The sequence below is a fragment of the Halyomorpha halys genome, unplaced genomic scaffold, assembly GCF_000696795.3.
Source record: "Halyomorpha halys isolate HHAL.00 unplaced genomic scaffold, Hhal_1.1 Scaffold682.1, whole genome shotgun sequence".
NCBI lineage: Eukaryota > Metazoa > Arthropoda > Insecta > Hemiptera > Pentatomidae > Halyomorpha > Halyomorpha halys.
In genome coordinates, this window is record NW_027106326.1 from 286,322 (window position 1) to 302,948 (window position 16,627).

Below are 16,627 nucleotides of genomic sequence, written 5' to 3' on the forward strand. Positions count from 1 at the left end.
AATATTTCTTCTTCCCCTATTATGTATATTACCATTTATTGTTCACCTAATTTAAATATTTTTTTACTATGTTTACTTTACAAATTATTTTCTTTATTGTGGCATAACTGCTGTCCCCACTCCTCCCAATACCAACAGTCACTTTGTTTTTGACTGCCGTCAAAACAGGTATGCATTCTGTCTCATCATTTGATTTGTATTTTTTTTTCTTTCTTTTTTCATCTCTCTATTTCTACTTTCTTTAATATTTCTTATCTTATCTGTCTGTTACTATTACCCTTTTCATTTACTATTCATAACCTTTAATTTTTCTTATTATATCTTACGTTTTTACATTTTTATACCTCTGTTATTTTACACTTACGTTTTTTCTTTTTTTCCTTTTTGTAACTATAGTGTTTGTATCTTTTTTAGTCCTGACGAAGCCCTGCAACGTGGGGCGAAACGTTGGCTCAATAAAATAGTATAATTCTACTATTTGAGTTTTTTTTTACCACACCCAGACCATATTCCATTCGTAATTATTTATGAAATTGAATTTGAAAATTATTGGAATTACAAAAAATTTAGATTTAAAATGTTTTCATTATAATAACCAAATTTATGTTAATGAAATGCAACTTGTTATTAGTAGTAGTAACATTAAAATTAATAAATGGTCAAAATTAAAAAATATGATTGTCTATTTGTCTAGAAAGGAATACGTTCCTTTGAGTTCCAGCTAATTTTGAAAGCTTATTTTTAAATGCAGGGATCAATCACCACTCTCTTCTAAAAGAAATTATTAAAATTGCTATTATGAACGTTGCACTCATTGCAGCATTATTGTAAAAAATATGTTCTGATTTTGACATGTCAATATCAAATACCAATACCAAATTATTAATACGATTTGTAACATACGGTTATCAAATTATGAAAAGCTTTGAAACATTCAATGTACAGAAAAAAATATGAGAAAAATTCAAACATTAAAGTAAATAAATTGGTAACAGCCAAACCCTCTTTCTCCTTAATATAAAATACCAATATGAAATTTTCACATGGAAGTTAAAGCTGAAACGAGTTTAAGTAAAAGAATTGTTTTAAAACGATACGTATTTTCGATTTTCCAGACAAATTCAAAGGAATCTATTGTGAACTGAAAAATAATTTGTTCTAAAATAATATTAAGATTGCAGTGGTAAATTACGCTGAACGTAACAGAAAGACAGATCTAAGAAGAGATCAGAATTAGAATTTGTGAATGTATCTTTACATAATTATAAACATTAGATACAGATTGTTTAATAATAAATTTCAAAATTCATTACGATTATTTACTATCCTCATTTTCCTTTCGTATTAAGAAAAAAAAGTGAAAAAATACGAGAGTGGAATACGATTACACCGACCAAGATTATTGAAACAATGTCAAAGAGGTAAAATAAAATAAAATAATCCCCTACATGAATTTATATAAAAAATATCGATAGTGAAAAAATAAATGAAACTAACTCAGTACTGAGAAACTGATGTTAGGAGAACGGCAAGAAGTGGGGGCTACGCTCCCGCCTGGTACTGTAGAGTTCGCCTTCTAAAGTCTTATCGCCTTAGAATTCATCAAAGTGGGGAATAAGGGATTGAGCGTTAGGAGCTCAGAGCATTAGTCATAGCTGTGGGGGTGGAAAGTGCAATAGTAGGAAAGGATCGAGGTTGAGGATAGGGATACGAAAATTTATTGCAAACAGTCCAGTCGTAAGATGATATAAATGTGCCATATATTCTAGACGATAAAAATCAAAATGAATATAGAGTTCTTGTGATTTGATATAAATTTCCAATAAACAGTAACTTATCAGGAAATAATACATAACAAAAGGTGATGGGAATAAATCCGAAAAATGGTTTTAGGCCTTTAAACAAGACCAAAATCCAATAAAATAATATCCTATATGGACTTATATAGAATAAATATGTATAATAGATAGAAATAAGACATCTTCATCACAAAAAATAAATTTCTGGGAGAAAGTAAATTACAAGAAAACAATATTTTAAAAAAAGTAAGTAAATAAAGGGGTAAAATCAAATCAAATAATCCCCTACATGAATTTATATAAAAAATATCGATAATGAAAAAATAAATGAAATAAACTCAGTACTGAGAAATAGATTTTTTATGTTAATGAGTTTACTCATCTAGTCACTGGGCTTTGTTAATACTACTGCCGCGTTGCCGTCAGCCTGCCTGCATCTCACTCTGCCTCCGCTGAACTATACGGACTTAATTTTTGCTGTCGCCTGCTTCTGCCTGGCCACAAAATGCTTATTGGCGGGCATCATCGCTTCGCTGACATACACTCAGTGTGAGTCGTTTTCTCCCAAACTTAGGTAACGAATAGCGAAGTCCCTGTAAGTTCTTCTCTGTCACAAAAGCTCGTCTCTTGTGGTTTAGAGTGCAATAATAGGGCTTGGTGACCCTTTTTGCCTAGGCCTGAGATGTACACCGCGGTCACATATGATTTTTAATTTTTTAAATGCCGCCATATGGATTACTTTTCTGCTAGTTAGTTAATTTAAACATCGTTCGATTAGTCCTCTTTGGAGTTCCATATCACATTCGATGTTTACAGTAGTGATATAAGGGTTATTCAAGTTTGACAGTTACATTGTGTTATGGCCTCTTCTAAAGTCAGTATGTTAAATTCTGAAAGGCGCAAGAGGGTAATGTAATTTTTTGCTATAACTTCTTAATTCAGTGTCTTGCTCCTGAAAGTATATCATTCAGTTGTAATTTAATTAGACGAGGAAGAATGTACTGGTTAAAGATAAATACTGATTTTTGTTTCCTGTTATGTATGATTTCTGATTTAACCAAGGATCTTTCACGCTTATATTGTTTTATTAATATTATCAGTGTTTAATTTCTCATATGTCCTTACTCCCTAAGTTGTATGGGTTGTTTAAAAAAAAGAATAAGAAATTTACAATCTTTGTCTCTAAAATCTAATATTTATTCCTTGTTGAAAAATAATAAAATTCCGTTTGCTTCTTACATACCTTTTGCTCTTTCCATTCATGTATATAATATGGTAGTATTGATTCATTTTCCACCTCTCAGGATCAATAGATTTTGACAAATGAGGTATCAATTAAGGAAATTTCATGGAGAAGTGATGAATCTTAATTTCAATTCCCAGATTTTTACTAGAACTTCAATAAAAGTTAAAATAAAAAATGAGAGTGGTTTCAAAACTTCGACAGTTGTAAGTCAACGGATCGGAACAGTGCTAATTGGGTTTTAAAGATTTCGGTGTTGACATTGCTACTCAAGTATGTTCCCATACATGGGCCTTATGATTTAAAGCCCAAAAATGAACAGTTTTTAACATAGCACACAAAATAGCCTTCGGTCAAACATCATTCTATGAGCTTTCACAATGCCATGGCTTTGGGAATCATGAATATTACTCTACGGAAAAGGGTATTTAATAGATGCCGCTCTTTTCATAAATCTTGTTTGTTCAAAGTATACTTGATTACCCCCAATACTGGGCCAATATTAACTTAAATGAATTAACTATTTCACTGCAAAACAAAGGATCTTTTTTCTATTTGAGCTTGGCTATTGCTTATTGAATGAATGAAATGATATTAACTTCATTAAGTAACTTACTATAATGTTGTAATCAATAAATATTTTTAAAATTAATTTTTACAGATTTTCTTGATAATTTTACTTGACTAGCCACAAATAGGGTAATATAATATTTAGGTATTATAATCTGGCTGTTAATCCTGTGGTTAGGTATTATAACTTAACCGTTTGTAGTATGTGGCTATTGTGTGATCAACTCAGACAATTTTTATTTTTGATGGCTCAAATTATTCAACTAGTGTGAGTGTGTACTGTGAAACTTTGAATGTTTTGAAACAAGTCTAGCTCAAGATTCTGATAATTCCATCAAATATGTGTAGTATGTCCATATGTGCTTATTTAACAATATTTTAAGCTAAAGACTTAACCAATTCATAGGTTTTATTACTCAAATTACAAAGTGATATTCCAATAATGTTTAGAACAATTTTAGTTCAGAATGTTGAAAAAATGCTGTACTAAGTATGTTTAGTCTGTCCGTTTCTGAATATTTAACTTTTTTTTAGCACAGAGCTCAACCAATTTTCCATTTTCATGTCTCAAATTATTCGGACCAACGCCCTCCCCCCTAGAAAGTCATAGCCTGTCTAAAATATATGTTCATGTACAGCTTAGTTATGAGGTTACTACAAATATAATTCAGGGATAGCTAAATCTTAACTGTAAAAGTGAAGTGATATTTTTCAGTGAGACAACATAATTAATTTTTATGTAAACTGTTACTTAAAGATTGTTAAGATAAAAAGTATGGAGCTGTACCAATTCTTTTGTTGAATATACTTTCTTTACCTGCAGCAATATTTATAATTTGTGAGAATGGTGAAGATGCATTAACCTTTTAAGTGCTCCACCCTCATTTTCCTTATATCACACTCTCTTTCACTCACTTAATTGTGCCCTCTTCTACTGCTTGATAAATCCCGATCCTGTAACATCTGCTGCCTCCTATCGATTCCTATTCTGTCAAAGTCCTTGAGACCTTCCCTAGTCGTTCTCTTAGATCTCCTTCAAGTGACAGTACTTTTTCACATGACCTTGGCTGTATAGTACTCTGTCATTCAAGAGATATGACCAACTATCTCAGATGAATCTCATCTATTAAGGTGAATCTACATGTTGGCTGCTCGGTACGATTCAGAGGCTTTTACAAATGCTTGGTAAACCAAGAACTGTCCGAGCGGACGGACCATCCATATGCCAGTGTTTTTCAGAGAGGCAAGCCTGGTGGACGTACAAGTGATTTCAGCCATTGCACTGGGATTATATTATTTTTATTACAAACAAAAAATAGGATAAAAGGAGATTAAATGAAATTAAATATAAATAAATAAGATTAAATATAAAATTTATGATAACAAGTAACAACAAACACCTTTCTTTAACCTCCTAACAGCTCTCAGTTGTAACTAAACAAAGAATAATGGTGAAGATAAGTACAATTGATAGAGCACAATGTGGAGATGCTACATGAGCGCCCCCTCATGAACCCCCTTTAATCTGTTTCCAAAAAACCAACTCTCGATGGATCAGCAACAAACTTAGGCTTACTCGTATCAGCCAAGCCACCTTGTGTATGCCTGAGTTGGCCATGGCATGGCCAACATGTAGATCCGCCTTTAGTGTTTCACCTAGTCTTAGTTCCAAGTTTGTTTTTATAGAGGGTTGTTTTAGTCTCTTGCTCAGGAAGTCTTTCTTAATGATGTTGTAGGACGTTCCTACTGACTTTACTCTTTCCCTTATTTTCCCATCAATTCAATATTTGTCCTTAATAGCTCATATTCTATCCTTAAGTTATAATTTTTTGTGTAATCAATTATTGTGGAAGAAGTGTTTAAATAATTTCAGAATTATGTTGAATTCAGTAATTTTAGAATAGGTATCATTATTTTATTTATTGGCTAGATTTGTCTGAAGTAATAATCTTATTTTGTGATTCAAGGTTTTCCTTGGAACATTACCTCCTGATTTCTTAAGAATAACTACTACTCCAAAGCAGCAACAAGAAGCAGCTGATCAGCAGGCTGCCTGGGCATTACATCATCAGCTTGTGGGCACTTCTTTAGTACAAAATACTGTTGGAAGGCTGAATATAACAGTTGCTCAGGTATATTTTTTATAGTATTGATTAAAAATAAAATCAACTGGCTATTTGTTACCCACCACTTTACTGAAATAAGGTTTTGTAACCTCTATATAAGAACACAGCAATACTTTTTTAGTAACATAATGGATAACATTTGTAATTCTGAAATGAACTTATTGTAATAACAAAAAAACAGACCCATTTGTAGATGTGAGAACAGATTTTATAATCTTAACTCAGAATGACCTCAACACATGATCATGTACCTGTAAGTGGTTTAATATATTGTTCAGAAGCCTTATAGAAATAAGTTAATTTATTAACTATTTTAAGCCTCAGCTTTTGTTTAATATTATTTAATAGGAATACAATTTCTTTGTCAATCCCCCCCCACACTCTTAAGCATTTGTGTTTTAGCATTTATTATATGGTGATTAGTTTTTATCCATAAATTTATATATATTTTTTCTAGGCTAAGTTAGTAAAAAACTATGGAATGACCAGAATGGATCCTTATGTGAGATTAAGGGTAGGTCATTGTGTATATGAAACACAAACTGACCCTAAGGGAGGCAAAACACCACATTGGAACAAAGTAGTGCAATGGTATTTATAATTTAATTTAATTTTTTTATGTATTCCATTCATGTTCTTATCTTCTTGTGTTTCCATTATATACATTATAGACTATATGTTAACCTGTGTAAACAGAAGAATAAAAGCATATCCCAAAAATTACTACTATTCCTTTCCCTATTTCTCATTTTTAGTCCCTTTAAATAATTTCCCCAAAATTCATAAAAAAAAAAAAAAATTAGCTAATTGAATGAAGAGCTCCCTCTAAAAAGGTTATACCTGACATTTCATCAAACATTTCATGGATAACAAGTAAACTGTCTTACCATTAATCCAACTAACATTTTAGCTTCTAAGAGCCTTTGTTAAGGTTTAAGGATTGATTCATTTTTCTCTCCATTGCTAATAACAGTACGATCAGGTCAGAAAAAAACTTTTTATGCTGAAAAATTGTTTAGTTGAATTTTTCAGTAATAACCTTTTTAGGAGGAATCATTCAAATGTATTTACCAGCATGGAAATGCTTCTCCAATAAAAATCCTTTTACATAATAATCTTATGACCGAATAAATTAATTACTAAATTTCATAAATAAGCAGAAATAGTGTAGTAGGTGGAAAAGAGCAGTTGGTTATTTTAACCTTAGGAGCATTTGAATTATTAGATGTCGCTGAACTCTGTCATCTGAGTTGTTCATTGTAATAAACAATTTTTCATTATTTTAACATATTTGTTCTTTCATCAATCTACAACCTGTAGTGGATGACTTCAATATAAAGTGGAATCCCAATAATTTGTATTTTCAAGAATCCTTGAATTAAATATGAATTATTGAGATGTTCAAATTTAGATCTTAGAAATCAAATCCAATATCTTGAGTAAAAGTAAAAATTACAAATCAAAGAGATTTATATAAATTTTTTAATAATATCAATATCAGTATGGATATTAAGAATTTAGTTAATAAGCCTCATAAAAATATATTATTTCTTCCTAATTGTTTTTCCACTACAAATTTTGTCTGATAAACTCACAAACTTTCCCTAGTTTTTTTTTTTTTTAGTTTTATACTGTGCATTCTTATTAAACCTATCACATGGAAGTTGGTAATTTAAAAAATTGTACTTGCACAAACCAATTTCTAAAATGCTTTTCTGGTTGTATTTACTCACCAGTCTTACTTAAAGCACTTTACTTTGCTGTTTGGGGTGCGATTTTTTACTTGTTCTTCTAAATGCATGTTATTGTCAATGTAGGGACATTACAAGATTTAGACATATCAGTTTGTCTGTTACTGCTTACTATGGCATTAATAATATCGTATTTTTCTTTATATATATTTTTATTATCTTGTTTGAGACTGGTAGTTTTATTAATAATACCAGAAGATATACAAATAGTAAATTACTCAATAAATTTAGTCAAATAAACTTGTTTTGTTTTTCTTCCATTAAATTTTAAAACATCTAATTACAGATTAATTCAATAGTTCAATATTGTTGAGGTAATCTGTAATTAGAAGTTTTAAAATTTAATGGAAAAGTGACAAAATAAGTTGATTTGACTAAATTTATTGACCTGGGCAGAATAGCCTGCAAAAAGTTTTTAGTTGTTGGATGTGAGGTGTAAATTTATATTTAAGAATGTCCTTGAGGATGGCCAGGTTGGCTGAAATGTTAGACATTTGAAGTAATAATAAAAAGTATTTGAGACTTAGCTTGGATACAAATTATTTTGTTTAAACGGTAAAACCAGTCTTGAAGAAGTGATAGAATTTTCAAGATCAAACAAGTCCTGTTCTAAAAGGAAAATAAGATTTATTAATCATGACAAAAGATATCAAAATAGTCTCATTATATTATATTACATGTCTAATATTTCGGCCAATCCGGCCTTCATTGAGGACAATCTAGTAAAAAAATAGCTTTAATTATAACTTATCAACAGTATAAAAAACATTATTATTTATGAATGGAATATGGTCCGGGTGCGGTAAAAAAAAACTCAAATAGTAAATAATTATTCTATTTTTATTGAGCCAACGTTTCGCCCCACGTTGCAGGGCTTCGCCAGGGCTAAAAAAGATACAAACACTTTACATAGTTACAAAAAAAAAAACATAAGTGGAACATAACAGGGGTATACAATGGAAAGTAAAATATAATAAGAAAAATTTGTAAACAGTTGAAAAAAGGTTGTAAACAGTAAATGAAAAGGGTAATAGTAACAGATGGATAAGAGATAAAATAAGAGAAGAAATATTAAAGAAAGTACAAATTTAGAGATGAAAAAAGAAATGAATAAAATCAAATGATGAGACAGAATTCATACCTGTTTCTGTATCAGACTCCCGTCAAAGTCTGAGTGAGCCGTTTGTATTGGGAGGAGTGGGAATGGCAGTAAGCACACCACAATAACGGAAATAATTTTAAAGTAAACATAGTAAAAAAAAAAAGCCCTGCAACGTGGGGCGAAACGGCTCAATAAAATCATTTTATTTCACAATACATTTTTGTCTATTTTGTCATTAAAAATTCTATACAATTTAGTCACAAATAACTATCTAAAATTCAAATATGATTATCATAAATTTACATAAGATCTCCGCATAATGTTGGTCTAAATTTCTCATATCTGACTTAAAATTAACTGTATAATTAATGTTTTCTGATATTAAATGTCTCCAAGTATTTTTCTTTTAAAAGTATTATTTTCTTAGTGTGAAATCATTATGTTATTAAAATAAAACTATGTTTATTTTTGGATGCATACAGCACCAATGGTGTTTTATTTCAGTCATTTTCCTTATTTTTAATGTCATTACTGTACTATTATGTTATTGTTAATAAAAATAACATTCAAACTAGATAATGAAAGTATATATAAAGTAAAATTGAACTGAATTTAATCCATAATGACTTGGTTCGAAACAACTTATAAGGATATGAAACAAGAATTTTGGTCAATGTTTTTAGAAATTAGATCAGCTGTGGTGATTGAAAAACTATCATTAAGTATTAAATTGGTTAAAGTAGAAGGAAAAGTTTTTTATACAAAAGAATATAAGAATAGTTAAATGAGAATATGGTCATGGGTATGATCAGAATAGTAATTCAAAATTACATTACGACTGATTTCTTTCTTAATCCATTCTGTGATAATTATATTTCCTTGGCTGATCACTAACATGTCAAACAATTTTAATTTGCCTTCTTGCTCCAATTGCACTGTAATCCTTAACCTCCCATGATGACTATTAAAAGCTTCTAGTAATCTTTCTACTTCATGTTATTTCATAATGCAAATTTATGATTTCATAAGATCATTTAAAACTAATCCTGCCACCGCTTTGGATACTGACAATGTTCCCATGGGAACCCCAAAAAACTACCTAAATATTTCCCCATTGTACTTGGATATGCCGTTCTCACAACACACTTTGATACCTGCTAAAAATAATTTTTCATTGTTTACATTTGTATCTAATTTAATATCTTCCCATTTATCACTTATTATTTTGTAAACTAATTTAAGTGGAATATTGGTAAACAATGAGACATCATAGTTTACTATTATCTCATCTTCTTCAATTGTTACTTTATTAAGTTTTTCTTTCCCTCCCACTACATTTCTAATATCAATATTAGCATCCTTGTTTAAATTTATGAAAAATCATATATAATAAAAAGTCATATTCAGAAAAATGCTGATAGGTTACAAGGAGGACTTTTAATCCTGTTTACAATTGGTCTGAGTTCTTATCTTCCTCATGAAGTTTGACTAAACCAAAAATTCTAGGATGTTCCATTGTTTATTAATCAAATTTTTCATTACTTCTTTTCAATTATTTTATGTTTATAGAGCTTTTCAACATAATTTTTTATTTGCTTATTTATTTCTGGCAATGAGTCTGCTCTGAGTTTTCTATGTGTTATCCTCATCCAGTATCATTTTCATTTTTCTGTTATATTCATCCTTTTTTCAATACAGCTACTTTCTTCATCTTTTCGGATTTTATTATTTCCAAACCAGCTATCATCATCATAATATCCCTCCTAATAACTATGAGAAACAGGTTTACATTATTACCAAGACTTACAAAAATTAATAACATTATTAGGAATATTTATATCAGTCAGATTTTCCAATAATTTCATTTTATGCAATTTTTCATATTTATTTATAATATTATATTCTGTAGAACCATAAGAAAATCTATTCCTGCTTTATTGTATGGTTTCTTAATTTTAGCTTATTTTCTATATGTGTCATCCTCATATATTGTCATTTTCATTTTAATGTCAGATTCATCCTTTTTTTTAGTACAAGACAAGGTTTATGGTTAAAAAATACCCCCATTATAATGAAAAAAATGGACAAATTCTTTAGTAAAAATCAAAGAAAACTTTTGGATAATCATAAGCTTAAAATGAAAACTTGCTAAAATGTATAGAAAACGAAGGTACATATTTTAAATAAAAATGTTTTGATTTCATAAAGTTGTTTTACTAACTAACCTTTCCTGTGAAAACTGATATTTCAAATGAAACTACCCAACCCAATATCAGGATATGAATTAGTGGGCTACCAATTATCGGAATTCTGCTGTCATTTATTAGAAAATGATAATACAGCTGTAGAGTTATTCTGTTGTGTATGTGAAGAAATAATCCTCGTTCTGGCCCATGATTATAGAAAAATATAAGTCTGTTCTGAAGCTGTTAAGTCAAAATTCATGAAGAGCTTTAGTTTTGAGGTTTCCTAATCTTTCTGTAGTGTAACTGAGTCAGTTAGCCTTATCCAGATTTCACTCAGCTGTAACTTTAACAGGTATTGGCTAAATCTTTACATATATAGGTTTTCTTTCGGATCATTATCTATTAGGGCCTATTTGTGTTCATGTGTTGTTTGATAAGTTTGACTGTGTATCTTTTTCTAGGTGAGATAAGTGGTATATTTTTAAGATCAGATGATCCAAATTCATAGTAGTATCAACTATATGAGATTTCTTTCCAAGGGACAGTTTATACTTAACATAACTTCTAAGGTTTTTTTATTGGAGTATCTGTTATGAATCGGGAGTTTTTAACGAAAAGCCTGGTTAAGGAAATACGTTCAGGAAAGAGAGTTCAGAAGGGTACCAGATGCAATAACCATGGCTTTTGATTTATCTGGTTGATTGTTATATTTATATGCTAGTTATATGAAGATCATTTTCCTGCTTGTGAATAGCCAAATGAAGTTTAAAGGGAGGTATGGAGAAGTATATCTTCATGGTTATCTTCAGCATATGGATGATAATTGGAATTGTGGTGGTATTCAGAATTTATATGAACGGTTAAAAGACTGAAAGTGGGCTGATCCTTGCGTAATATGGGATGTTTGGGGGAAAATAGATAATTAAAGGTGACTATGAATTGGGAATAATTAGGATCTAATGGTCTAAAACCTTTTCTTAATCCTCTTGAATAGAAATAAGGTTGTAGAAAGAAAAATATATGATCAAAGGTGTCAAATGCTTTGAAAAAATTGAGTAAGTTGAGTTGGTGATTTGTATGGTGTTCATTTGTATTAAAAGTAAGACAGATTCAATTAGGAGAATTTTAGCTGGAGAAATTTTCTTTCTCAAAATGACTAGGCAAGATACTCTAAAAATTTGTAGAAAATTTCATTTTGTGCAAGTTTTATAATAACTAGGTTATAATAAATAAAAAATTAGTTATTATTGTAATATTCCAAACAAAGTTTTACTAGAGAGACTAAAGGCATGGGATTACCAATTTCAATGAAACTTTTTCTTTGTCGATACTATGTCTAAAAAATATTTGACACATGTCCAAGGGTTCTTGGACTCTAGAAGCCTAGAAAAAAATGTTTACAAAATTTAAATATTTTGAATTGTATTAAATATATTCAAAAACAAAAAATCACTTCCAATATAGTATATAGGCTGAATTTAAGAATTTTCATAAAATACAAAAAATATATTACCTGGCTGGTTCAAACAAAATGTATATAACAGAAACCTATGATGTACACTATTGAAACAATATAGACCAACTGAAGTTGAAAAGTGGGCCAGATAAAATATTTTACATAAAATTTCATATTTAAGAATAATAAAAATGAATGTGATTTGATTTTTTCTAAACAAAGGTTTTTGGTCTACTTTACTAAAAGTGACTCATAGTTTTTGTGATTTTTCATACACTTGAACCCATTTAATATGATCAGCAATCTTTTGTTCTTATTTTACTTGAAAAACAAATCAATTGATATATAATAATCACTAAATAGATCCTGAGCAAGCCAGTATATGATAATATAAAAAATTATGTAAACATTTTTTTTTCTTGACTTCTAAGGTTCATTGGAAAGAACCCTTGGACGTTTATCTAATGTTTTTCGACATCACCAAATAAGCTTCCAATATTCCAATATTGACCAAGTTATAATTTTTTTTCCAATTCTCCAGTTTTTGTTTTCATCATAAGGGCGATTTTGAAACTAAAAGCAATTCAGATTATCTTAATTTTAGAAAAATGTAAGCATAGCAAATCCGAAATAAAAAATATGAAAGTCCTTCAAGTTGGGTCTCTGCTCATGAATGTTGCAACTTGGACTAAATTTTCTTATTTTTAAATTTTATAAATAAAATTCAATTTATATATTGTTATTTGTTGTCTGTTAAACTTAATGACTGCTTTCTTTAAATTTCAGATTCTATGTATCTTGGAAAATAGAACCTTAAATTTTGAAGGAGGTTAAAAAATTTTTTTTGATCGATTACTAAAGTATTAAAAATTAGAAACCAAAATAATGCCTCAGAAATAACATTTTTTTCATGAAATTACATGCTTTATGCCGCAGTATTTACATTAACCAACTAAATCAGTATGATGAATATTGTTTTTCTGGTCACAATTTTTTTTTTTTTTTTCAAGGCTTGTATACATACAATACTACAATTTTGAAGGAAAAAACAAAAAAAATAATTGATTACTTGAATAGGAGTACTAATTTGATTATTACAGTATCAAGCATGCAATTTTAATGTCGGGGATCACAAATTCAGAGGATGGATAGGGATGAGAAGTGTTTTCTCGAAATTGTCTTTACTAACTTACTGGTGGGCGTTCCAATTAGCCTTACAAATTACACAACACTGTGGGACAAGAGTACTAAGGTGCCTTATATTCTGGTCAATTTGAAGCACAACATTTTTATAACTTTTACATTATAACAAGAGATAACGTACATGAAAAATAAATTTTTCTGCATCCAACCCTCGCTCATTTATTTTCTGTTGTGAAAGTTATTGAAAAACTGAAAGTGGAGAGCCATGTTTGTTATGATTTTTGGGTTTGAGAATTTTTTTTTTTCATGAAGGACATTACTGTTTATGAAATGAAAAGAATAAAATAAAGATGAAATGAAAAACAATATTTTGGAATGTCAGGGACTGCAAATTCGTTTACAGTTTTGTAATCGCTCATGCATGTATGTATAAACATGTAGATGTAGGCATTTATAATTTATTAGTCATATCAGTCTACAATTTGTTACATTTTATAGAAAATTTTACTGACCATTCAAGCTTTAATATTTTTAATATATTAAGTCTGAGAGATTGTTTAGTTGATTTAAGCAAAGTCTATAGTACAAGAGCCCAAGAGGAGAAAAAAGGCAGTTATCTCACCCCAATTTTTGATTACCTTAATGAAAACTATGTATAATTAATAGTCAAAATTGATGAGTCTGCCAAGTATAGGTTGGTCGAATAAAAAAATGGCGGCTGTTTCTAAGAGATAAAAAAAACTAATTTTTCATTTGGAGCTCTAGATCTTATAAAGTAGGAACAACACAAGAAAACCTAAGAGAACGTCATTTAAAGAAGAGTAAATTTGCTAAAATATGAGCCCTAGTAGAGTTATTTATGTTAAATAGTTTTCTAGATATTGCTTTTTAAAAAGCAGCATTTCATAAAAATGTTGTATGGGACGTACTGAAAGATCAGTAGTTAATAAATTTATTTTGAAAAATTTATATCTCAAAAACCATTTGACGTACAGATGTCTATTAGCACTCAAATTAAAGCTAGTTTAATGAACTATAAAGTAGTTTATGATGTTTATCTTCGTAGGAGTAATAGTTTACATGAAATTTGCTAAAATAAATTGATTTATAGTTGTTTGGACAAATTTTCATTTGCCAAATTTATATTCATATGTGAATATCATAAAAACTACTACCCCTACGAAGATTTAGTGTCATAAACTACTTTATGGTAAGTTAAATTTTAATTTGAGAGCTGGCAGACATCAGTATGTCCAATGGTTTCTGAAATAAAGTTTTTCATAAATCAAATTTATTGTCCAAACAACTATAAATCAATTTATTTTAGCAAATATCATGAAAACTACTATTCCTACGAAGGTAAAGGTCATAAACTTCTTTATAGTCTATTAAACTAGCTTTAATTTGAGTGCTAATAGACATCTGTACAGCACATAGTTCCTGAGATATGGATTTCTCAAAATAAATTAACTAACTACTAATCTTTCAGTAGATGTTTAAGAAATATTGCTTTTATATGCTATATCTCGAGAACTATTGGACGTAAATAGCTCTTTTAGGACTAATATTTCAGCAAATTTACTCTTCTTTAAATAATGTTCTCTTAGATTTTCTAGTGTTGTTGGTAGTTTTTAAGATATAGACCTCTGAATGAAAATTCAATGATTTTTTAAGGTTTTGATACAGCCACCATTTTTTAATCCCCCTACCTATACTTGGCAGACTCATCAATTTTGACTAGTAATTATACATAGTTTTTATTGAAGTAATCAAAAATTGGGGGGAGATAACTGCCTTTTTTCTTCCCGGCTCTTGTACTACTAGGTATATAAATTAACAAGGTATGTTTTGTATAAATCACCAAGTTTATTGACAATTTTTGTATACATTAAAGTTCTCATAGATTGAATATTTCAACATATCTTTGTGCTTATTTATATATTTTGTATTTTGTTTTTTAGCCCTTTACCACAAGGAGTTAATTCAATATATGTTGAAATATACGATGAATGTTCTTTTATGATGGATGAACTAATTGCTTGGGCACATATACCTATTGGTAAAAATGTGTTAAATGGTGAGACTACAGAAGATTGGTATCCCCTGAATGGCAAACAAGGTGAAGGACGAGAAGGAATGATTAATTTGGTTCTCAGTTACACGGTATTACTCAAAATTTTTATCAAATTTATCGTAGAAATCCAACCTAAGTTATAACTTATAACTAACTTTTACTGGTTACTATGGGGTTGCAACCTATAGCTAGAGGTCAGAAGTTAAAAACATGGAATGAATTGTACACTTACTGGGTTGGTTCTTCCGATCAGTACCAGTTAAGATACTTTACTATCAATAGTTTAAACAATTATGATAAATAATATTATCTAAACATTTCAACAAACAAATTAAGGTTAATTGTCTAGCAGATATTTAAAAGTTTCAGTATACATATTGAAATAACATAAAAAATGTAGATTAAATTATAATTTATAATAGTAATTATTAATGGCTTTATACATAGCTCACAATGATGCAGAGGTTTGGTTATGTAGTAGGTGAAGGAATAGGTGTTGTTTAGAGGAAAGGAAGGATGAGGATTGACGAATGGAGATAGGAAGAGAATTCCAGAAGGAGGTTGCACGTATGACGAAGGATAAGTATTTGCTAAAGGAGGCGGTTCTATGGGAGAGCATATATAAATCAATTGGTTGGGATCTGGTGTTTAATGAATGGATGATCGTAGAGTGAGGAGATCAAGGATATAGGTCAGTTTTTTTATTTTTAAAAACTTGGAATAGGAAAATACCAGGGAAGTATTGCCTTCGGGAGGTTGGTTAAAGCCACTTTAATTCATTATACCAATGGGATACATGAGAGAGCCTGGGAAACCCGAAGATAAATCTTACAAAGCAATTCATAATTTTCTTCAGTCTTAACTCTAGAGCTGCAGATAGCCCTCTGTAGACCAAGAAACCGTAGTTGAAGTGGGGGGAAACAAGAAAGGAGACTAGGAGCTGTCAGGTATTCTGAGGAATGGAATCATGAAATTTTAGAAATTGTTTAAGTAAAGTTATGGATTTGCTTGTGATCGGGGAAATATTATTCCAGATTATTCTAGGAGAGGTGTTGGTCGAAAGTGAATCCAAGATTTTTTATTTTTATTTATTTTATACCAGATTGGCCTGGTGGTCCTTACATAACCGTTGCATTTTATATAGAATATCATAAAAACTACTACCCCTACGAAGATT

General features: G+C 29.7%; 1 protein-coding gene across 1 annotated transcript in view; it reads left to right on the forward strand.

Annotated features, from left to right (window-relative positions):
- The first annotated feature begins 2,559 nt into the window (after window positions 1-2,559).
- Window positions 2,560-16,627, forward strand: part of LOC106685335 (toll-interacting protein) — a 19,716-nt gene continuing 5,648 nt past the window's right edge. Inside the window, exons 1-4 of the mRNA XM_014427936.2 lie at window positions 2,560-2,706; window positions 5,580-5,744; window positions 6,196-6,329; window positions 15,338-15,539. Coding sequence (XP_014283422.1) covers window positions 2,659-2,706; window positions 5,580-5,744; window positions 6,196-6,329; window positions 15,338-15,539 — 549 coding nt within the window. The 5' untranslated portion in view covers window positions 2,560-2,658. The remainder of the gene's footprint in view (window positions 2,707-5,579; window positions 5,745-6,195; window positions 6,330-15,337; window positions 15,540-16,627) is intronic.